Source organism: Tiliqua scincoides, chromosome 4 (genome assembly GCF_035046505.1).
Source record: "Tiliqua scincoides isolate rTilSci1 chromosome 4, rTilSci1.hap2, whole genome shotgun sequence".
Classification (NCBI taxonomy): domain Eukaryota; kingdom Metazoa; phylum Chordata; class Lepidosauria; order Squamata; family Scincidae; genus Tiliqua; species Tiliqua scincoides.
Window position 1 is genome coordinate 163,383,858 of NC_089824.1, and position 20,693 is coordinate 163,404,550.

A 20,693-nucleotide genomic window follows, 5' to 3' on the forward strand; every position below is an offset into this window, starting at 1 on the left:
GCAGCAGACGCACTGGAAAATTGGATAGGATTGGGCCCCTAGGCTGCAATCCTACCCACACTTACCCAGGAGTAAGTCCCATTGACTATCATTGTTAAAAGCATATACAGAGTAGCCTGTTAAATGTACAAATCTGTAACATTTTCCCCAATGTTCCCAACATTGTCACATTCCATGGTAGCATCAAGTCTGATATATCAAAAATAAAATATTGAAATGAATGGGGACCCACCTGAAATCGGTTTGTGACCCACCATTTGGGAAACAGTTTTCCAGCCAAATAGTAGTCCTCACTCTATAATAATTATTAGAGAGTGTCTTGGTGTGCTTATACAACTCCTTATGATTTTTAAGATCTTCCATATCTCTCAAGAGGGTGCCTGATTCCACAACATCAAGGCAGGACTGGAGTCTCATTTGCACTTGTGGGGGAGTTGAAAGGACCTGAGGATGTCTTTTGATGCACTGCAGGATAAACAATACTTAACTGGAGAGAGTCCAGAACATCCGTTCACCTCTCATTAATCAGTTGGACTATTGCAAAGTATTTGATCCAAGAGACCCACACGTGACCACAAGATGCTCATGCTTTGAAGGGGTGGAGGCAGCAGTTGCTGCCCCATAACTTGTTCCAGTGGTCTAGAGAGAGCCCAGACTTTTTCTGCCTCGTCCCTGTTTCTGGAGGGCTGCTACACCATGTACTACGGTAAAGCTAGTCCATCTCGGTTTCTACGGGTGGGTCCTACAAGCACCAATCAGGAGAGTGGGGAAGGTCCCGGAAGGCAGGAGGAGCAGTGCCTTTTCTATTGGGGGAAGCAGTGACAGGGTGCTCGTAGTGATGGCTGCACAACAGAGGACGGAAGGGAGCGCGCTGATCCTGTGAGTAGCAGCACTTCGTGGATGCTAAGGGTGGCCATAGGGTGTGATGAGGAGTGTGGGAAAAGCAGTCCCAGCTGGTGAGGCTGGCCAGGAGTGGAGACTGTGGGGTCATCTGTTCATGGAACAGGGCAAAGGTTGAAGGGGTCCCTCACTGGGCCATTGCACTCTCAGGTGATGGATGTGGGGAGTGGAGCTGCTTCCTTTTTCCCTGGCAACATTCTTGCATCAGTGCAGGAGGAGAGAATCCCAGCAGCTGGAGCTTTTTCCTGACACGGTGGCGTGGGCAGACCCAAATTCTGCATGCTGTTCAGTTGCTGAAGGTGCAGAAGACCTGCCAGGGAACTGCGCTGAGTTTGCAGCCCCCAGTGAACTAGATCCTGGGGGAGCTTGGGTAACTGGTGCAAGGACAGGGTGACCAGATGTCATGACTGCAAGGCACCCCAAAATGTAGGCCATCCAAGAAAAATGTCAAAGTAAAAGCTAAAGACACCCGTATATTGATTTTATGTAGTTAATTTAAGGACTCTATTATGATTCAATTTAAAACTATATTGCATGTAATTTGTTTCATATAATTTATTAATGACAAGAAGGCTATGCGCTGCCTGCAGGGGCCTGCTCACAGGGGAAAAGGAGGACATTTAAGTTCTTTTCCAGGATATGAGGCTAAAAAAAAGGACATGCCTTGGAAAAAGAGGATGCCTGTTACCCTGTGTAAGAATGGGCTCCTCAGTGTGAAGCGTCTCCTGTTCTGTGCTGAGTGCCAAATTGCTGTGTACCAGTAAACAGACCAAAAAAGGAGGAGAGTTTGCTCCGTATTTACGGTTACCCAATACAAAGGGGAACAGAGTGCCTCTGCCTTTAACCATGGTACAGAAGAGGGAATCTTGACGTGTCCAGCTTTTCAAACCCTTCCATGTTGAGCTGCACCTGCTAAAATTCCCTCTTCTATACCATGGTTAAAGGTAGAGGCACCCTGTCCCCCTTTGTATCTGGTCACCCTATCCATATTTGACACCAGTGATTTTCAACTTTTTTCATCTCACGGCACACTGACAAGATACTAAAATTGTCAAGGCACACCATCAGTTTTTTGACAATTGACAAGGCACACCATGCTGCTGGTGGGGGGCTCACATCCCTAATGTCCCTCCCTCATACTCCCATGGCATACCTGCAGACCATTTGCAGCACACCACTGTGTATGGCACAATGGTTGAAAATGACTGTTCTGCATCTACAGTGGAATGGAATGGGCTCATTGTGAGGAAAAGTCAGGAGCCCTATGTAGTCTCCAGTTCCCTGCCTGCCCTCTTTGCATTCACACTCTTTGCTGCATTTGTGTGTATAGGGGTGTGCACAAACACTATTTGAGATGTTGTCAGGGTGCTTTTACCAGAATCCAGGCACATGTTGTAGTGGGGTTCTCCCTTCCTGCCAAGCTGCTGTCCTTGTACTTCCCATGAGATGGTAGCACACAAATTGTGACAAGTGTTAAAACACTTTTTGATTGGTGTTATTAAAGCTGTAGTACTACAAAACTCAAGATTAAGTTCTACTGAATGCAGGGGAATTTACTTCTGAGTAAACAAAGATAGGATCAGACTGCATGTGTATAGCATTACATTAAATGCTACATTAAATGCTCCTGGGGCATTTGGTGGGCTGCTGTGAGATACAGGAAGCTGGACTAGATGGGCTTATGGCCTGATCCAGTGGGGCTGTTCTTATGTTCTTAAATGCTATATAAGCGCATATATACAGCTTGCCTCCTAAGGAGATTTGTGTATCTGACAGTTCAGACAAACAACATGCAGAATAGCAGAATAGCATGTTGTCCAAAAAAAAGGCCTTTTTTGATTTAAGTCTTGTGGTTTAAGTATTAGGAGAAACCAGCTAGAATGACTTGCAGAGCAACTGTCCAAAATCAGCTAGGGGTGTGTGTGTAAAAGAGGTTTGTATCAGGCAGATGGTTGGTAATTCTGTCATGCAGAATGACAATAAATTTACATGTTCTCAGTGTTTAAAGCAACTAATATAGAATTCACAGACACCTATTCTGTGCAATCTTTTCTCTGACAGAAAGTAGCTACTTCAAGATACTTTTTTATGCCCTTCCCAGTTTGCTACTTGGGCTTCTAGGGGAGTCCTGTGTGGACTAAAAAAAAAACCCAACCTCTTGGGTATTGGGAAACTGGACATATAGGAGTGGCACATTGTGAAGTTTTGGAACTGCAAAATGCAAATGATTCTTATGTCTTTGTGGGGGGGGGGGGAGGAAGTCATTTTGGAGAAAGTAATCCAGTGTGGTCTGTGGATCCCAGCCTGTTTGAGACTAGTTTTTTCTAGCCCGTCTGCCAGAATCTTGTTACTTAAGATTGCTTAGGGCAAGCTAGTTAACTCCAATGTACTTTAACCACTCTGTCATAATTGCAGTGAGAAGACTGAATGGTAGTTGAAAGACATAGTACATCCCCCACTTATGCGTGAGGCCTGCATCTAAACAAAGGCATGTACTTTATTTATTTTTTAGGCTGCCTTTCTGCCAAAAAGGTATTGACATCGGGACATGCAGTGCAGGGGTGGCACGTGAGGTAGAACTGGTCTGTTGTTGTCCATGAAAAAGCACCACAGCTACCCCACCTGCTTACACCTGATGAGGCTCTCCTTACACCCAAGGAAGTAAGGTGTAAGGAGAGCCTCCTTGGGTGTAAACAGGCAGGGCAGCTGCAGTGCTCTTCCATGGACAATGATGGGGCAGTTCTACCTCACCTGCCACCCCCACACCGCATGTTCTTGACTAATATTGATTGTAACCAGGCCAGAAGGAATGGCAATTATACTGTATTAATTAACCATGAATACAAAGGTATGATGTTGTACATGGTCCGTCAAAGGGAACATTACCTTCCTGTGGCCCCTAGTAAAAGCTAGAGACTAGGACAGGCCGTGACTTTGTCTAACTTGTCCCCAGTCCTGAGCAACTACTCCTGCCTACCATTGATAAACCTAATCAGTGACTGTTCTAGGGGCTGGCCTGGGGTGCGCGCACATGTGCATGTGGTTTTCCTGGTTAACAGGCAGGAGGCTGTATGAGAAACCAAACGGTTTTGTTCTGGTCCCATTGCCATTACTTTGTACCATTGCACCAAAGAGCACAAAAGCCTGGGTGCAAGGAAAGAAATGGCTAACAAGCAACTCCCTTTTCCTGGCTTCTGATTCCAACACTTTGTGCCACTCTCTTTCTTCAATTTAATATTGGAGAAAGAAGAGAAATCCTCCTTCATTTGAAGCGGTTGCTTATAGCTACATATATGACCAGTTCCTTCTGGGACAGGACTCTGGGACATTTAGGAAGGTGATTTGTAACAGTCAGTGGGAGCCACATACAGGGCTCTTGACCTGAGAATAAGACTGTGATGTAATTTGAGTCAAGGCTCACCAGGGTTAAGAGTGTCAGAATCTGTGGAATGCCTTTTCTTCACCACTAATAACCATGACACGTAAAGGTTTGACTTTGAATAAGAGCAGGGCTGGATTTGCCCACTGGTTGGGACTAGCCTGCCTCTAGAGGTATTTTTATGGTGTTGTTAAGAGAGAGTTGAATCCTTAATTTTGGACAACCTCGCCTGGTGGTAGATCTTCCATTTTTCCTTTATTCTAACGCTTTCTGTGCTTAGTCCTACAGAATTCCCTCAACTGAAAAATGATACTTTTCTCCGAGCAGCGCAAGGAAAAGAGACAGAATACACCCCAGTTTGGTGCATGCGGCAAGCAGGACGGTATCTCCCAGGTAAGTAAGGTAATGATGCCTGGGCCTGTGGCTGTTGGGGGCACTGACCTGTTTTAGGGATAACCTACTGATCAGGGATAACTGCCCTTGTAAGTTTACCAGTGAAGTTCATTGGCCTTGAGGTTTGAGAGAGGCGCAAGTCTCTCTGAAAGGAGGTTAAGTGGGGAGGAGGAGGGAAGATGTTCTCAATCGCCAAGAGTCTCCAGTATTGTAGAGCTTGTAGGTACAGCAGGAATTCTGAGAAGGGGTGGTGGGGCCAGTCATAAAAATAAGATCTCTTACATGTACAGGAGGTGTGAGCCAGTAGAGACGGGAGCTGCTCTTCACTCTTCTCTGCTCTCCACATTTCCTCTTTCATAATACAAGTCCATAGAACAGGCAAGGCAGATGTTAGGCACTGATAGCAGCAGCAAGAGGTGGACATTGCCATGCATGCCCACTGGGACCATGATGGAGACCCCTACTTGGGAGGATTCCCAAAGGGAGTAGTTCCATTTTGCTCTCAAAATAAATCTGAAGGGGACATAAACTTTGATGCTGTTCCTTGTTTGAGGTATTTTCTACACAAAGTCTCTGTGATGGATGCTGTTAGCCCAAGCCTAGTCCATCTGTGTCTCCCCCTCCCCGATCTGTGGACAATGAGGGATTTCTGCTTCTTCTTCCTTGCGCAGAATTTCGTGAGACCCGAGCAACTCAGGATTTCTTTGCGACATGTCGATCACCAGAAAAATGTTGTGAACTCACTCTGCAGGTGTGTTGAGCTCCTGGACTGGAATTTCTAAAACTTAGAAGAGAAGATTCCTCATTCTTCTGCAGTGATTTTTTTTCCTTGAGGAGTGGTTTTTGTGATACAGTGGCTTATGGCTGGAGTTCGCAAGAGAGGCACCAGGATGCAGGTCTCTTATTATCTGGTGTGCTCCCTGAGGCATTTGGTGGGCCACTGTGAGATACAGGAAGCTGGACTAGATGGGCCTATAGCCTGATCCAGAGGGGCTGTTCTTATGTTCTTATGTTCTTCTGCTATGCATGTCCTGCATCCAAATTGTCAATAATTCTACCATAGTGAAAACCAAAATTTGTGCTTAAGCATCCATTGTGTACACTTATTGTCTGTGTAACACAGCGATTTTCATCCTTTTTCATCTCATGGCACACTGACGTGGTGCTAAAATTTTCAAAGCATACCATCAGTTTTTTGACAGTTGACAAGGCACACTGTGCTGGCAGTGGGTGGCTCACATCCCGCAATGGCCCTACTAATAATGATCCTCCCCCAAACTCCCACCGCACACCTGCGGACCACTTGTGGCACACCAGTGTGCCATGGTACAGTGGTTGAAAATCGCTGGTAACAAGTGGGACTGATGGTAAAATGTTGCAAAGGCAGAGAAAAAGATTAGGGCAAAGAGGAGATTGTTCCTGATTAAAACGGGAACAATCTCCACATTGAGCCATGCATTCTGCCATCTGCAGGGCTTGTGTATTGTAATGTTACCTGGTCTTCCTTAAATTGTTCTACACTGTGAACTTTTTCATCATTGCCCAGTGCAAAGGAGCAAATTGCAGCTCCTGGTGCCACTCTCTGCTTTTGAACTGAAATCCAGTACTCGTACGTATAATTATGTATTAAATCACAGGGCCATCCTAACTTCCAGAAGGGAAAGTCAGTACAGATGGCAGTGCTGGCTGTGTAGATTCACTGGCATGAATCATCTAGACCTCGGATACACCACAATACTTCAGTGTGGTGATGGTGTCCAGCCCAATGTTCAAAAATGGCTTTCCCTCTTGGTTTTGGATTATTGATTGATTTTGATTTGATTTGTAATCCACCTTTCTCCCCAAAGGACAACACTTAAAATATATAAAACTATAAAAATACAATAAAACAATAAAATAGATAATAAAACAATAAGGCCAGCAGCAATAAAACCAGCAGTATAAGACAATTGCTAAAAAGCAACCATCGTACCGTCTATCAGGCATCAAAGACTTTATGAAATAAAAAAGTCTTCAGGCCTCCCTCGAAGGTTAACAGTAAAGGAGCTGTTCTCAGCTCAAAGGGTAGGGAATTCAGTAATACAGGCGCCACCACCAAGAAGGCCTATTTCTGGCTGCCACCCCCCTAACCTCTCTTGATGGCGGCACAACCAACAGGGCCGTCTCTGATGACCAACGAGAACAGGTTGACTATATGGAAGAAGGCACTCTTCAAACATGCTGGTCCCAAGCTGTTTAGGGCTTTAAAGGTCAAAGCCAGCATCTTGAATTGGGCTTGGAAATGAACCGGCAGCCAGTGCAGCCGCCAGAGCAACAGCATGATAGAGTCAAACTGCCGACCTCCAGAAACCACACCAGCTGCCACATTCTGCACTAGCTGCAACTTCCGGACTGTCTTCGAGGGCAGCTCCACTTAGTTACAATAGTCTAATCTTGATCTCACCATGGCGTGGACCACTGTGGCCAGATCCAACTGAGGCAGGTACAGCCACAGCTGCCCTTTCCTAACCTGTTTGGGTGCGCTCTCTCTCTCTCTCTCTCTCTCTCTCTCTCTCTCTCTCTCTGTGCACATCACACCCACCTTATAAGCTTGATTGAATTTGAATGTTTAAGTAATGATGTAGTGATGTTTAGGCAGGGGCGATGTGGACGCCCCCTATAGGAAGGCCCCTTTGCAATACCCATAATGCAAAACCCTTTATGTGTTGCTCTATATATTGCTTGTGGAGCTGAAAATTCAAGCTGGTTCTATGGGGTGTGTAGGCTACTCCAGCTGGAATTCAGGCTGCCTATTGGGATATCTGTAGCTCACAGCCTCTGGCATTCTCTTTGAGATGAAATGGATAATATAGGGGTTGGCATCCAGGATGGCATTAGCAGAAATTCTGCCCCTGGACATGTTCCTCTCTTCATATTGCCTTTTTATGTTTAAATATTTCCTCTCTCACTGTGAGAGTTGGATACTCCCCATCATTAACTGCCAAACAAAATAACCACAGCACCTTTTATGTATTCTTGGCTTTTCTCTCTTTCAGCCTCTGCGACGCTTTCCTTTTGATGCTGCCATCATCTTTTCAGACATCTTGGTGGTCCCCCAGGTAAGATATGCTGGGAAGAGGGCTGCATCTCTTATTAACTGGGGTCCAGGGCACCTGAAGGACTGCAATACTCCGCATGAATCTGTCTGCTCACTAAGACCAGATGTGCAGTTATTTTGTGGGAAATTGCATCCTTGAGTTTCGACCCATGTGGGATTTGCAACCACACATTGCTCCAGTCCAACCATGCTAGTCCCTCCTGCTGTAGTCTTCCTGTGTCTGCACATATCTCAGCAACACCTGCTCACTGAAAGGGGTGAGAGTTTGCCCTTCTGAGGTCCCTGAACTTCTTGGTCCTGCAAATGTTGTGGTGGAAGAGTGGTGCAGCAGTTTGCATGTCCTTTTCCCCCCCACTGTGTGTTTACTGTGCCAGCAGGCACCAGCTCACAGCTGGGTGTTCAAGCTATAGTCCTCAGCATGCTCACAGCCTGTAAGTCCCTTGAAATTACTTGGACTTGCACGTCTGTAAGTGTGCTCAGAATTCCTGCATGATTTCTGGTTCCAACCCCACCCCCATTACATGTTACACCAAGTTTCCAGTCCTTGGTTTCCACAGCTTCCCTGTTACATGGATGCTGCATCAAGGGCTCACCTGTGCATGGGGGGGGGGAGCAGGCTCCCATCTACTCATTGGAGCTTACTTCAGAGCAAGTAGGCATAGGACCATGCCCCAAAGCAGTCACATAAGGATGCTCACTCACACAGTTGCTTCACACCTCTTGGTTGCAACACCAACAGAGATCAGGCTGGTGAGAACTTGGAACAGAGCCTTTCCTGTAATAATGCTGCATCCTACTTTCTTCCTAGGCATTGGGCATGGAGGTGGTGATGATTCCTGGTAAGGGACCCAGCTTCCCTGAGCCACTGAAGGAGGTAGAGGACCTGCTGAAACTCCGTCAGAAAGTAGATGTGGCAACCGAACTGGGCTATGTCTTCCAGGCCATTACGCTGACACGACACAAGCTGGAAGGAAAGGTGCCCTTGATTGGCTTCTCTGGTGCACCGGTGAGTGCCATTCTTTGGAGAGATGTATCTCCCTGGCAACTCCTTGTCTCAGTTCCTGAGTGGGCACTACAGTGCTAAAGCGTTCTCTGAAGGCAGGAGGGGAGTGCTGGCCATCTGTATGTTGCTGCTTGAAGCTGGGTGGATTCTGAGTTTTGTGAATACCCAACTTGTGCCATTTGATTCTCTTCCTAGAGTTTGTCATTGAGCACATCCCCTAAAGATTAGAGTCATCCCTGTACTCTGAGCAAGAGTCTAGTTTGCTCAGTAGTTGAGGCCATTGAATGACCTTTGTGGGAAGGGTGGGTGGTCCTGTCTTGAGCAGATGATTGGGCTATATCATGGCTTTTTTGAACCCTCTGTCCCAGTATTCTGTAGTGGGCAGAATGAAGCACTGAAAAGTGTGCCAAACACTGACTGTCTCCTACCTATTGCTTAAAACAAAACAAGAATTTGATTTTTTTCCATAGTTTGGGTCAAAATTTAGGACATAAATGCATTTATGCACTAATGCCAAAAGTAGAATGTGAGAAGGAGCACGAAAGTTTGGGCATGACTCTTGGTAGGGGTGGGGGTACTGGGCAGTGCCTTACTGAGAATAGAGTTTGTTTCTGGCTTATGGGAACCCAGAAGGATTGAGACACGGTTTCATTCTGAACATGCTGTTTGTCAGAATAGATACGCAAGATACATTTGCAGATGGAGACTGACACGGGCATAGTGAAGAATGGGAACTAGAACCTTTGTCTTCAAACCTTCTCTCACTTTTGTCTCCCAGTGGACACTGATGTCTTACATGATTGAAGGTGGTGGCTCCAAAACAATGGCCAAAGCCAAGGCCTGGCTCTACCGGCATCCTGAGGCCAGTCATCGTCTGCTTACATTATTGACCAATGTTATTGTGGATTACCTGGTGGGGCAGGTGGCTGCTGGGGCTCAGGTAAGTGGGAGAAAAAGTGGGTCCTGCTTGGAGGAGCCATGGGTTCCCGAGCAACCTGTTGCCACAAGCTTGAGTGTATTGTTGTTGGTTGAGCGCATCTGCCTTGACTTCTCACAGTGCACCTGAGATAATTCTTTTCTTCTGTGATCAAAGCGTTGAAGAAACAGATTATGATGTTTAGTAAATGATCCTTTAAAGGATATGCTTTGTAAAGGGTAGGTCAAGAAATGCAGTGTTGTGATTTATACAGAATCCAAGTTTCTGTATTTTAAAAGTAGGTTTGCAGCCCTCCTAAGTACAGTTAAAAATTTGAAATGGAGTTTCATCTGGTTTTAATGCCCCAGTCTGATGGTACATTGCACCAGTCTGCTTCACAACAAACTTATTCCGCCCCCCCCCCACAGTGTTCTTAGACCCCAACTAATACCCTACCTTGTGACAGTCTAAAATGCAGACTTAAAAATGGCAACAAGGAGAAAGGGCCCAATCCTATCCCATTTTCCAGTGCTGGTGCAGCTATGCCAGTGGGGTGTGCACTACATACTGTGGTGGGAAGGCAATCACAGAGGCCTCCTCAAGGTATGGGAACATATGTTCCCTTACCCTGGGGCTGCATTGTGGTTGCACCAGAGCCAGAAAGTTGGATAGGATTGGGCCCAAAGTCTGCAGACTGAGGGTCCAGTCCTATCCAACTTTCCAGCACTGACGTGGCCGTTCCAAAGGGGTGTGCACTGCATCCTGCGGTGGGAAGGTAGTTATGGAAGCCTCCACAAGGAAAGGGAACGTTTGTTCCCTTGCCTCAGGGCTGGATTGCAGCTGCACTGGTGTTGGAAATTTGGATAGGATTGGGCCCTGAGAAGCTGACTTTTTCGTGTTTGCTCAGAAGTAAGCCCACATCTTTTCAATGGAATTTCCTTCCAGGTAAATGTGCAGGGTTGCATCTTAAGGCTATTTAAATATACAATGTGTTCCAGGTGCAGAATTCTAGATTTACTGTGTAAATGTGCCAGGAAAGCATTTTTCTATGGGAAGAAGTTTCTGATATTTGTAGGGAAATGGAGACAGCACCCAGAAAATTGGTGATTCTCTGGTTTTTGCCTTTTTTTTTTTCCTTTTTATTTTGCAGGCACTACAGCTTTTTGAGTCCCACGCAGGACACCTGGGTCCAGAGCAGTTTGCAGAATTCTGCCTGCCATTCATCCGATCCATTGCCAAACAAGTGAAGAACAAGCTGCGAGAAGAGTCCTTACCTGTGGTTCCCATGGTAAGAGGACCATCCCTTTTGGGTTCCTCAATAGGGAAGGAAGGGGAATGAGTTTTGTCACAGCTGAGGTGGGATCGTATGGAAGGACTCGATGGGCGCATTCTGCACTGTTGCCTTACAGATGGGACAGCAGGGGAATGTTTAAAGAGAATTCTGAAACACACACACAGTCCAGCAGCAGCCCTGTTTTTTCTGTCAAGCTGTGGCTGGCTTTTTAACTTCCTTACAGTGCACAAACCAGTAATGGGTTTAAAATAAATGGATGTATAATGGGACACTTAGCCTTCAGTTGTAGAAAAGCTAATCCTGGTGGTTTTCTTTTCTTTATCCTGTTGTGTCTATTTTTGTTCAATTTCCAAAACAGTTTACTTTGAATGCTTTTCTTAAATAGTTATTGTAATCATCTTTTAGAATTACATTGCATGCAGCAGAGATGAGATGTTCCACTTCAAATGTATCTGAACTGGTCAACGTGTCTCAAAAAAGACATAGTGGAAATGGAAAAGGTGCAAAAGAGAGCGACTAAGATGATTACTGGGCTGGGGCACCTTCCTTATGAGGAAAGGCTACGGCGTTTGGGCCTCTTCAGCCTAGAAAAGAGACACCTCAGGGGGGACATGATTGAGACATACAAAATTATGCATGGGAAGGATAAAGTGGATAGAGAGATGCTCTTTACACTCTCACATAACACCAGAACCAGGGGACATCCGCTAAAATTGAGTGTTGGGAGAGTTAGGACAGACAAAAGAAAATATTTCTTTACTCAGCGTGTGGTTGGTCTGTGGAACTCCTTGCCACAGGATGGGGTGATGGAATCTGGCCTGGATGCCTTTAAAAGGGGATTGGACAAGTTTCTGGAGGAAAAATCCATTATGGGGTATAAGCCATGATGTGCATGTACAACCTCCTGATTTTAGAAATGGGCTATGTCAGAATGCCAGATGCAAGGGAAGGCACCAGAATGAGGTCTCTTTTTATCTGGTGTGCTCCTTGGGGCATTTGGTGGGCCGCTGGTGAGATACAGGAAGCTGGACTAGATGGGCCTATGGCCTGATCCAGCGGGGCTGTTCTTATGTTCTTAGTTATCAAATGACTGTTCACAATTAGTGTCTGAATGGGAACTGAACTAGAGTTAAAAAATACTGATGGAACCAAATATTTTATGGTTTAACTCTCTACTTGCAACAGATGGCTGTGAGTGGGCTCAATATGTGATTGCCCTTTCCTTTGTCAGGCTCCTGTTGCAAGAACGGAGGAAGGAAATCCTCTGGCAATCCACAGCTTCCAGTCCTTGGTTTCTTAATCTGCTTGTGCGTGTATCCCCTTCTCATCTTTCTGTTCCTGCAGTCTCCAGGAGTCTTTCCCTGCTCCTGATAAAAGCAAGGACTACACAACCTGTCTGAGATGGTGTTGTTAAGGATATAGACTAGCAAAACTTTGTCTAATTGAAAGACTTGAGAAGGTGTTACTGAGAGAGGCTACTGTTCCAAAACTGATTTTCTCTAATCAGGTTCTGTAGATCACGATTCCAATCCAGCATCTTGAGAATGTTGGCTTTTTTTTTTTGGTGAAAGAATAATAATATATAATACTGGTTATTTATATACCGCCTTTCTGGTCATCGGATTACTCTGACTTTATTCAAGGTGGTTTAGCTATTTCTAAATCCCTGAGGGGATTTTTACAATCACAGAACAGTTCTATCTTTCAGGTCTGGTCTCACTTCTGGCCTCCAGTTGCCTCCCACGCAGAAAGAGAGGCAGAAGCAATCTTTGACCTTTTCAGTCAGTTATGATGGACTTGAATGGTGTGTGAATAGTACGCAGTAAACCAGAGGAGAGGTAGTCAGATTTCCAATGGTCTTCAAGCAGACCATCGGTATTTTTTATATAACGTCTCTTTTTCTTGTCTCCTTACCCTCCCCAGAAAAAGGAATTGTGTAAAATTCTTGACACACATATGTGGTTTCTTTAGCACCAAATGCATACAACGTTGTTCTGTTGGTTTTTTCTGTTTTCCTTCCTCTCTCAGATTGTCTTTGCCAAAGATGCACATTATGCCTTGGAGGACCTGGCAGAGTCTGGTTATGAAGTGGTTGGCCTGGATTGGACCATCCGCCCCCAAGATGCTCGGTAAGAAATTGATTGTGCTCTCTTGGATGATGGCGGATGGATTCACTAGCCTATGTATAGGACATTGTGGAAACCTGAAACAGTGGCTAACACAAGTGGGATGGGGTCATTGGACTAAGGAGTTGGGTACCTCTCTGTTAGGTGACATCCAGGAAAAACAGAATCCTGCTCACGTGAGATGGTTAGGAAATAGCTGTGACTGTGTTTCAGCAGGATCAAGCCAAGTCTGTCTTCCAGCCAGGGCTATGCTGAAAACACTGTCAACGGAGACGTGTTCCTCAGAAGGATGGGCTAGAATAAGGCTGTGAAGTAAGGGCAAAATGTCTAGTTCTGCCTTAAGAACTCAGTTTAGAAGCAGTGGGAGAGCACTGGGCAGAATGACAAAACTTTGTCCTGACTTAGAAACATGCTGAATCAGGCCAAGTTCCCTCTGCTCCAGCATTCTAACAGAGATTAGCCAGAATAACCTGGGATGCTGACAAGCTTACCTTGATCAGGTTGACATTCCCCTGGTATTTATCCCCAGCATTTGGCAAGCAGGACTATACTGGCATAATCATCATTGATAGCCTGATCTTCTTTTCCTTAAGGCATTTGAGTCTTGGTGATCTCCACATGTTAGAGCAATGATTTCCATAAGGTAGCTTTGACTTGCTTCAGTGCCTCTTCTTCACCTCCAGTACAGGTAGTTATGCTTTGTGTTTCAGCCGGAGGATGGGGAAAGGCATCACCTTACAAGGAAATCTGGATCCATGTGCTCTCTATGCATCAAAGGTAAACGGCCAGGCCTACCTGGAGGACACAGGAGGAATTTCCTCTGCTATTAAGTAAAGACACCAGCAGGAGCTTTGGTAACTGCAAGGGGCTTGGAAGGCTGGTCAGTAGACTTGGTGAGGCTTGAGTTAAATCTCTTCCCTCTAACACAAACTTCTTATATTGCCTCAGCTCAGTTAATCAGTTTCCAGCTCAGTTAATCAGTTCCTCTCCTGTCTGTAAAAAAAACAAATGCCAAGCCGTATTGGGAGGAAATAAGGAATTATTGCAAATCGTGTGGCAACGTAGCGAGTACAAGGTGAAGACAGGGTTCAAATCCCAGCCGTGACAATATTTTTTGTGTGTGGGGATGAGTGAACTGGTTGCTGAGAGTCAAGAATCTGTAACAACTAGCCTCACTTTCCATATGTCACTGTGGGTCAGTTCCAAAGATACACTGGTTATCCTCCAAACCATGATCGTGCTGTTGGGAGCAGTCTTTAGGCTTGCACTCTGCCTGCTTCCTGCCTATCTCTTTCCTGGTTTACTTAGTTGGTGAGTCATAGTTAGCAACAACCAGGATGGCCTCCTGGACATGGATTGAAATCATGGTCCAGAGGCAAACTAGGGTAAGCTGTAACTACAGATTTTCCTAATTTGGTCAGCCTGGCAAACTAAGAAAGGGAGGAGGGTGCACACAAACCCACAAGATGTTCACAATTGTCAAACCGTAATTTGTATGAATTAGTGCATGAATTGAGCCTGTATCTCAAAAGACCACAGTATAACCCTACATAGTGTGGGTGATTGCAGAATAGTATTTAATCTTTAGTTGCTTTGCTTACTTAATTTTTCTTCACTTTTCTCAGGAGAAGATTGAGGAGCTGGTGAAGAAGATGCTGGAAGGGTTTGGCTCCCAGCACTATATTGCCAACCTGGGCCACGGCCTCTATCCCGACATGAGCCCAGAGCATGTGGGAGCTTTTGTGGATGCTGTACATAAACACTCTCGGCACTTCAACAAAAGTTGCTAAATGCCTGGGGGTAGGTCCAAGGCAGAAAATGGACAGTGCACTTAGCAAGCTATAGCTGAAGGCTGCTGGCTAGAGTCTTATTTGTGATGCTTCAAGCCTAGGCTCAGGGTGAAGATTGGGCTTTCAATAGCACTCTATTAAAATCTCCTTTTCTCTTACTCATACTAGCACAATGCTTGGTGGTGGGTTTTACAGTAGGAGAGCAGGGGTTCTCTTAACGTATATACCGAAGGAATTATTTCTTTACCCAGTGTGTAATCTGGCGCACTGGTGGTCCTGGCTATTTTGCTGTCCAGGAGCCGGGACCGCCAGTGCAGCCCCCCTACTGCATTACCTGGAAGTACTTGGCAGTGAGATAATAATGTCACCACAGTTCTGCCTGCCTGCTTCTTTTTTTGCTTTTGTTTGAAAGCAAAAGAAGGTGGTGGTGGAGGTGGCAGCTTCTGTTGCTTTCAAAACAAAATAGAGCCATTTGGAGTGGTGGCCTGCCATTTGTAGCTGCAGTTCTTTTTTGAAAGCGATACAAGCTGGTACTGGTGCCAGCACCAGCTTCTTTCACTAAAAAAAAAAAAAAAAAAAAAGCAAGAGTGGCCGGAATGGTATGTAGTAACTTTCAACTGCCTCTTTTTACTTTTTAAAAAAAGGGTGATGGAGGGCTATGGATGGCAGCTGGGGCCACTTGTTGCCCTTGACCACTCGGGTATGCCAGTGATCTGGGGAACTCCTTGCCACAGGATGTTGTGATGTCACCTGACCTAGATGCCTTTAAAAGGGGATTGGACAGATTTATGGAGGAAAAGTCAGTTGCAGGTTACAGACCTTTGATGACTGCATGCACCCTCTGGGTTTTAGAGGTAGCCTATCTCTGAATGCCAGATGCAAGGGAATGGTAATAGGATACTGTTGTCTTGAATGCTCCTTGACTCTGGTGGGCCACTGTGAGGTACAGGAAGCTGGACTTGATAGGCCTTTGGCCTGATCTAGCGGGGCTCTTATGTTCTTAAGCCAGGTCCAAACAGTCTGTACTTTTTGCTTTGGGTTACAAATCTTATCTGAACTGGCTGCTCGTCCATGCCATACAGGGGGTGATGCAGTGCACATCTATCACTGCAGCTTACTATATAATATCTTTGCTGGCTTTTCCATCCAATGGTGCAAGGAGGAAACTTAGCTCTTCAGCTGAATCTCTGTCACAGTAGTGGAGGCTGTTGCTGCCTTTAGGCAGGGTTTTAAGCAATGGGTGCAGTATCATATTTCTTACAGAAGCACAACCTCAAGATGAATTATTCTGGTTGACGTTTTCATAAGAACCCAGACCAGTGTCACAACTGCTATTTGGCCCTCTTTTCATGTTCTGAGGCTTGAAACTGCAGTTGGACTAGATGGCATTAAAACACGGGAGAGATGCAGTGGTCCTAACATGTTGGGAATTTTTCAGTAGGAGCATATTGTACACATTTATCTGTACCTTTCCTATAGAGCCGAGATCCACTTTAGCTGTAGGCTTCCTCCTGGGTAGTAAGTGTATTCCAACTAAGATGGGGTGTGATCAGTCCGTTTAGTTTACAACAGACCCTCACTGTAGTAACCAAACCTTCAATGAAGACAGTGTGCTAAAGCTGTGAGCTCCCCCTTCCATTTTTTTCCCCCAAGCAGGGTGGCGATATAGACCAAAACAACTCTGGCAGGATGAAGAGTCACAAAGTTGCATCTAGTCTCTTATCAACAGTCTCTGTAAGCCGTATTTACACAGCTGCCCTTTCTTTGCTGTGTAATTGACACTGTGTGATTGATACAGAAATGTTGGAGTGATACAGAAGTGGTATGAATGTCTCCTTCCTTTTTATTAAACATCAGGTCAAGAGGTTGTACACACAAAATAAAAAGTCAGAGGGAAGAATGATACTTCTATGGCAACAAATACTGAGTGAGCTGGGTTTTCCTGGCTTTAGAACCAGTTTCTCAGAATTTCTTGAAAACAAAATTGGAGTCTGACAGGTTATTAATCCACATTTTCTAAGCTACACTTCATCCCAACCCCTGCCCCCCTTCCCTCCCTGCCCCTTTTAAAACTAGGACACATTGGAACAGGGGAACACAAAGACACTTGGAATAAGGAAGAGCTGCTTTTGTTCCCACCCCACCCTACCCTCTCCCCTTCCTTGGAGCAAGTTCAGTTCAAATTAAGATGACCTGCTAAGCAGTGGTAGAAGTTGGAACAGCAAAATGTATGGCAGGCAGCTGTCCTCAAGAGGGCGCCAGCCTCAGACGTGCCATCAAAGGTAATCAATTAGAAATGGAGTTGAAAATAAAGACACATGTAAGCAGAAAGAGGGAAAAAATGTGTTTCCTGTTCCCCATCTGCCAAAAAGAAAGCAACCTTCCCTTGTGCATGTTCACAGAGGAATGCAACTCGTGCACGCATGGAGAAAGGCAAAAATAGATTATTTACACTATGGGCTCAACTGTTTCAGAACCAGGAAGCTAGCTGGCTCTGTGGAGTTTTTGTATTCCATTCTTGGAACCACAGTACAAACCAGCCGAGGTTGGGAGAGTGCCATGGCTGATGGGGCTTGGAAATGTTGAGGTGCATCTGGCTTGCTCGTTGCCACCCTGGTCTCCTCTCTTCCAATGTTGCCAGGTGTTTGTGATTCTGCATAGACTCTTCATTCATCTTCACATGTCAGGTGTCACCCACCCATCCCTTCTTCACCAACAGTGCTGGGAAAAAAACCTGAGAAATGTCAGTGTTTCTCATGTTCAGAAATGTTTAACAAAAAAACATCAACCCAGCCCACAACACATTTCAAGTATTCCCCCAAACAAAAAGCGAATAATTATAAATAATTAGAACTTTACAATTTAATAATTGACACATATACTATTGTATTTACAGTATCATAAATGCTTCTGTTACTTTTAGTAAAGCAATCCCTGAGAACAGTTTAGGTTTTTTCATTAAGAATCTTCACAAAAAGAAGGGTGACGTTTGCCAGTCTTGGCAGGACACACGTCTCACAAGGCCACCAGCTCAGAGTGCAAGAGGCTGAGCAACGTGTCTCCTTCCGTGTCTCCTGTGTAGTTGTTTGCTTTTCAGCCTCCATCCGCCATGCCCTTTGGGAAAGAGGTATTCAATTTCCTAGTTCACTTTTGGTATTGCCAAGGTGTTTGCAAGTGAGTGGTGGGTGAGAAGCAAACCCTTCCTGCCTTGCTGACTTTTGGTTTATGTTTCTCAAAGAATTCAGGCATCCTCTTTGGATGGAAAAGCTACTCAGGCTTGCGCAATAAGCACTTGGATCCACCAACATTGATCAGGGTTTCTTCTGTCTTTTTCCTAGGGCAGAAGCTCATCCAAATCGCTCTCTCACCAGCAACATGAGCTTCTTCTTGCCCTTGTAGATCTGCTTGAGGTTGTCTATGAACTGCGCAAACTGAATGTGGCCATCCTGAGCCAGCAGGAAAGTCTCCCGGGCTTTGCTGAGAAACTCTATGAACTCCCCATAATGCCGTGGGCTGATGTGGGTGAGGCGGGAGTGTGTGGTGTTGATATAAGCGCTTATTGTCGCATCCAGCAGTTGGCGCAAAGGTGCTTTGTCTGTTGACATCAGTTTCCCAGAGTTCCTGCGGCCAGGAATGCCAGCAAGGCCTGGTGCTGTCATGGTGCAACGCCGCAAGATGTCAGACAGCACTGTGGCACAATGCACACTCTTCACCACCAGAGGAATAATGGCTGCCAACTCATTCTTTCCCAGGGAGTGACTGAGTGCACATGCCCAAAGCACATCATTGATGGCAGGATGTGTGTCCTGATTATAGGCAAGGTTGAGGTGGGTCATGGCAAGGGATGCCAGCTTGAACGCCCGCAGCGGATAACCCCGGTGCTCCATGTACCGCGCAATGGTGAAGAGCTGTGAATAAGTCATGCCTGTGGAAGCAGCATCTATAACAATTTGGTAGGCAGTCTCAAAGGCGATGTGGTCCTTCTCGCAGAGAGTCAGAGCTGAGAGTGCACAGTTCTGGGGATCCTTCATTGCACACTGTAGTGCCAGGGTGCGGGCACAGCTGGCCAGTTCTTCTCGCTGAGGGTAGTCCAGGCTGAGGCGCAAGATGGTGTTGTGGGACATCACAGTTGCTGCCACTATGCTGGTAGCTTCTGTGGGAGTGAAGAGTGTATACCAACTCTGCAAGATGCTGACCAGAGCCCGTACACCTGCAAGATAGGAGCAGAAGCTTCTCAGTGACATCAAAACGGAGGGGGGCCAAGGGGGTGGACCCGGATGCTAAGCTGCCGGGCGTGCGTGTGTGTGTGTGGGTGACACCTCTAGTGACCCAAATAGCTAAAATCATGGTTTGTAGGAATATCATCATGTCATATACCACTTGATGCGTAATTTACAGCAGAATGCAATGAAAAAACCAGAGTGAGATATCGCAATTCTATCAAAAGTTATGGCCAAAAAAACCAGCAAACAAAAATGCAACTGTCTTATGTAACAAAAAAGTACATTTCCTTAATTCATAATGGACCAATGAGACTGATTGTTCAAAGAGCCAATGAGATGTTATTATGACACAATGGGGAACCCAGAAGTTGTTAGTAAGGTGACACCCTGGGGGGGGGGTGACACCACTGGGGACCAAAATTGTGATTTGTAGGAATAATACCATCATTTTATATACCATTCATGTGTAATTTACAGCAGAATGCAATGAAACAAACTGCATTGACATATCTGTTCTATCAAAAGCTATAGTCAAATAACCAGAAAAGGAAACACAATTGCCTTATGTCACAAAAAGTGCATTTCCTTAACTCAAAACTGACCAATGAGCCTGGGTGTTATGAGAGCTAACAAGGTGGTGTTATGACACAGCATGGAACCAATAAGATTTTATCATGAGTCAGCTCCCTTTTCTATCTATCAGAGCTAATAGTCAAACTCCTATTCAGTTGTGTGAGTGTCATCAAGTTGGCCACTTTTTTTTGTTGGTTACTGATTGGTTTGGTAACCTGTACTGCATTATAGTAAAATAATTAAATAAATGGGGGTGACACTATGAGTTATCAGACTAGGTGGCACCAACCCTAGAGATGCCACTGGTGGGAAGGTTGGGTGTTGTTGGTCACTGGCTCAGATGACTTTTAAAGTGGATTCTAAAGATTCATGTTGGGCTATAGTCTATCAGTGGTTATTAACCATGATAGCTACATTGAACCTCCAGATGCAGGGGCAGCACGTAACTGAGTCAGGGATGAATTCAGTGTTTGGGGGGGGACGGGACATGAGCACTCTCAACTCCAGAGCCCAGGTCAACCAGATGGGTAGATCTGGGCTGCCAGTTGAACTTTGGCCTCAACTGGCTGAGGTTTGGCTGAGGTTTACTGGGTAAATAAACCTGGGCTCCCAGCTGGACTTGGAGCCTAGATCTACCTGCTGGGTAGACCTGGGCTCCCATTCCGACTGCCCTCTGGAGCCATCTCTTCCAGGTGGGTAGACCTGGGCTTCTGGTTGAACTTCAGCACCTGTGGCTGAGATTTGCTGCATGGGCAGACCTGGGCTCCTGCCCAGACTTGAAGCCCAGATTAATCAATTTGTTGTATTGGGGGGTGTCAAAAATTGATGGGCCCTAGGGGTCAAAGGAACTAGCTATGCCAGTGGTCAAGGATACAGTAGCAGCACAGAGCTAAAGAACTTGAACACATATTGGTGGCAAAGAGGGCTGATCTACTTCTCTGTAATTTATTTCCTCTCTAGATTTTAATTAATTTAATTTCATTAATTCAGAGGTGGACC

General features: G+C 45.5%; 2 protein-coding genes across 3 annotated transcripts in view; one reads left to right on the forward strand and one right to left on the reverse strand.

Moving 5' to 3' along the window:
- Positions 1–789: 789 nt before the first annotated feature.
- UROD (uroporphyrinogen decarboxylase) lies at positions 790–17,841 on the forward strand. 2 transcript variants are annotated; one of them, XM_066623190.1, is made up of 10 exons: positions 790–879; positions 4,560–4,672; positions 5,344–5,423; positions 7,708–7,770; positions 8,578–8,775; positions 9,551–9,712; positions 10,839–10,976; positions 13,011–13,111; positions 13,819–13,885; positions 14,734–17,841. In XM_066623190.1, exons 1-10 carry the CDS (start codon positions 839–841, stop codon positions 14,896–14,898), a joined length of 1,128 nt encoding a protein of 375 aa, XP_066479287.1. In that variant the 5' UTR covers positions 790–838; the 3' UTR covers positions 14,899–17,841. The 2 variants fall into 2 exon arrangements, with proteins under 2 accessions (XP_066479287.1, XP_066479288.1); XM_066623191.1 differs by having other exon boundaries at positions 797–879; positions 4,568–4,672.
- ZSWIM5 (zinc finger SWIM-type containing 5) overlaps positions 17,055–20,693 on the reverse strand; it is a 141,314-nt gene continuing 137,675 nt past the window's right edge. Inside the window, exon 14 of the mRNA XM_066623189.1 lies at positions 17,055–19,108. Coding sequence (XP_066479286.1) covers positions 18,246–19,108 — 863 coding nt within the window. The 3' untranslated portion in view covers positions 17,055–18,245. The remainder of the gene's footprint in view (positions 19,109–20,693) is intronic.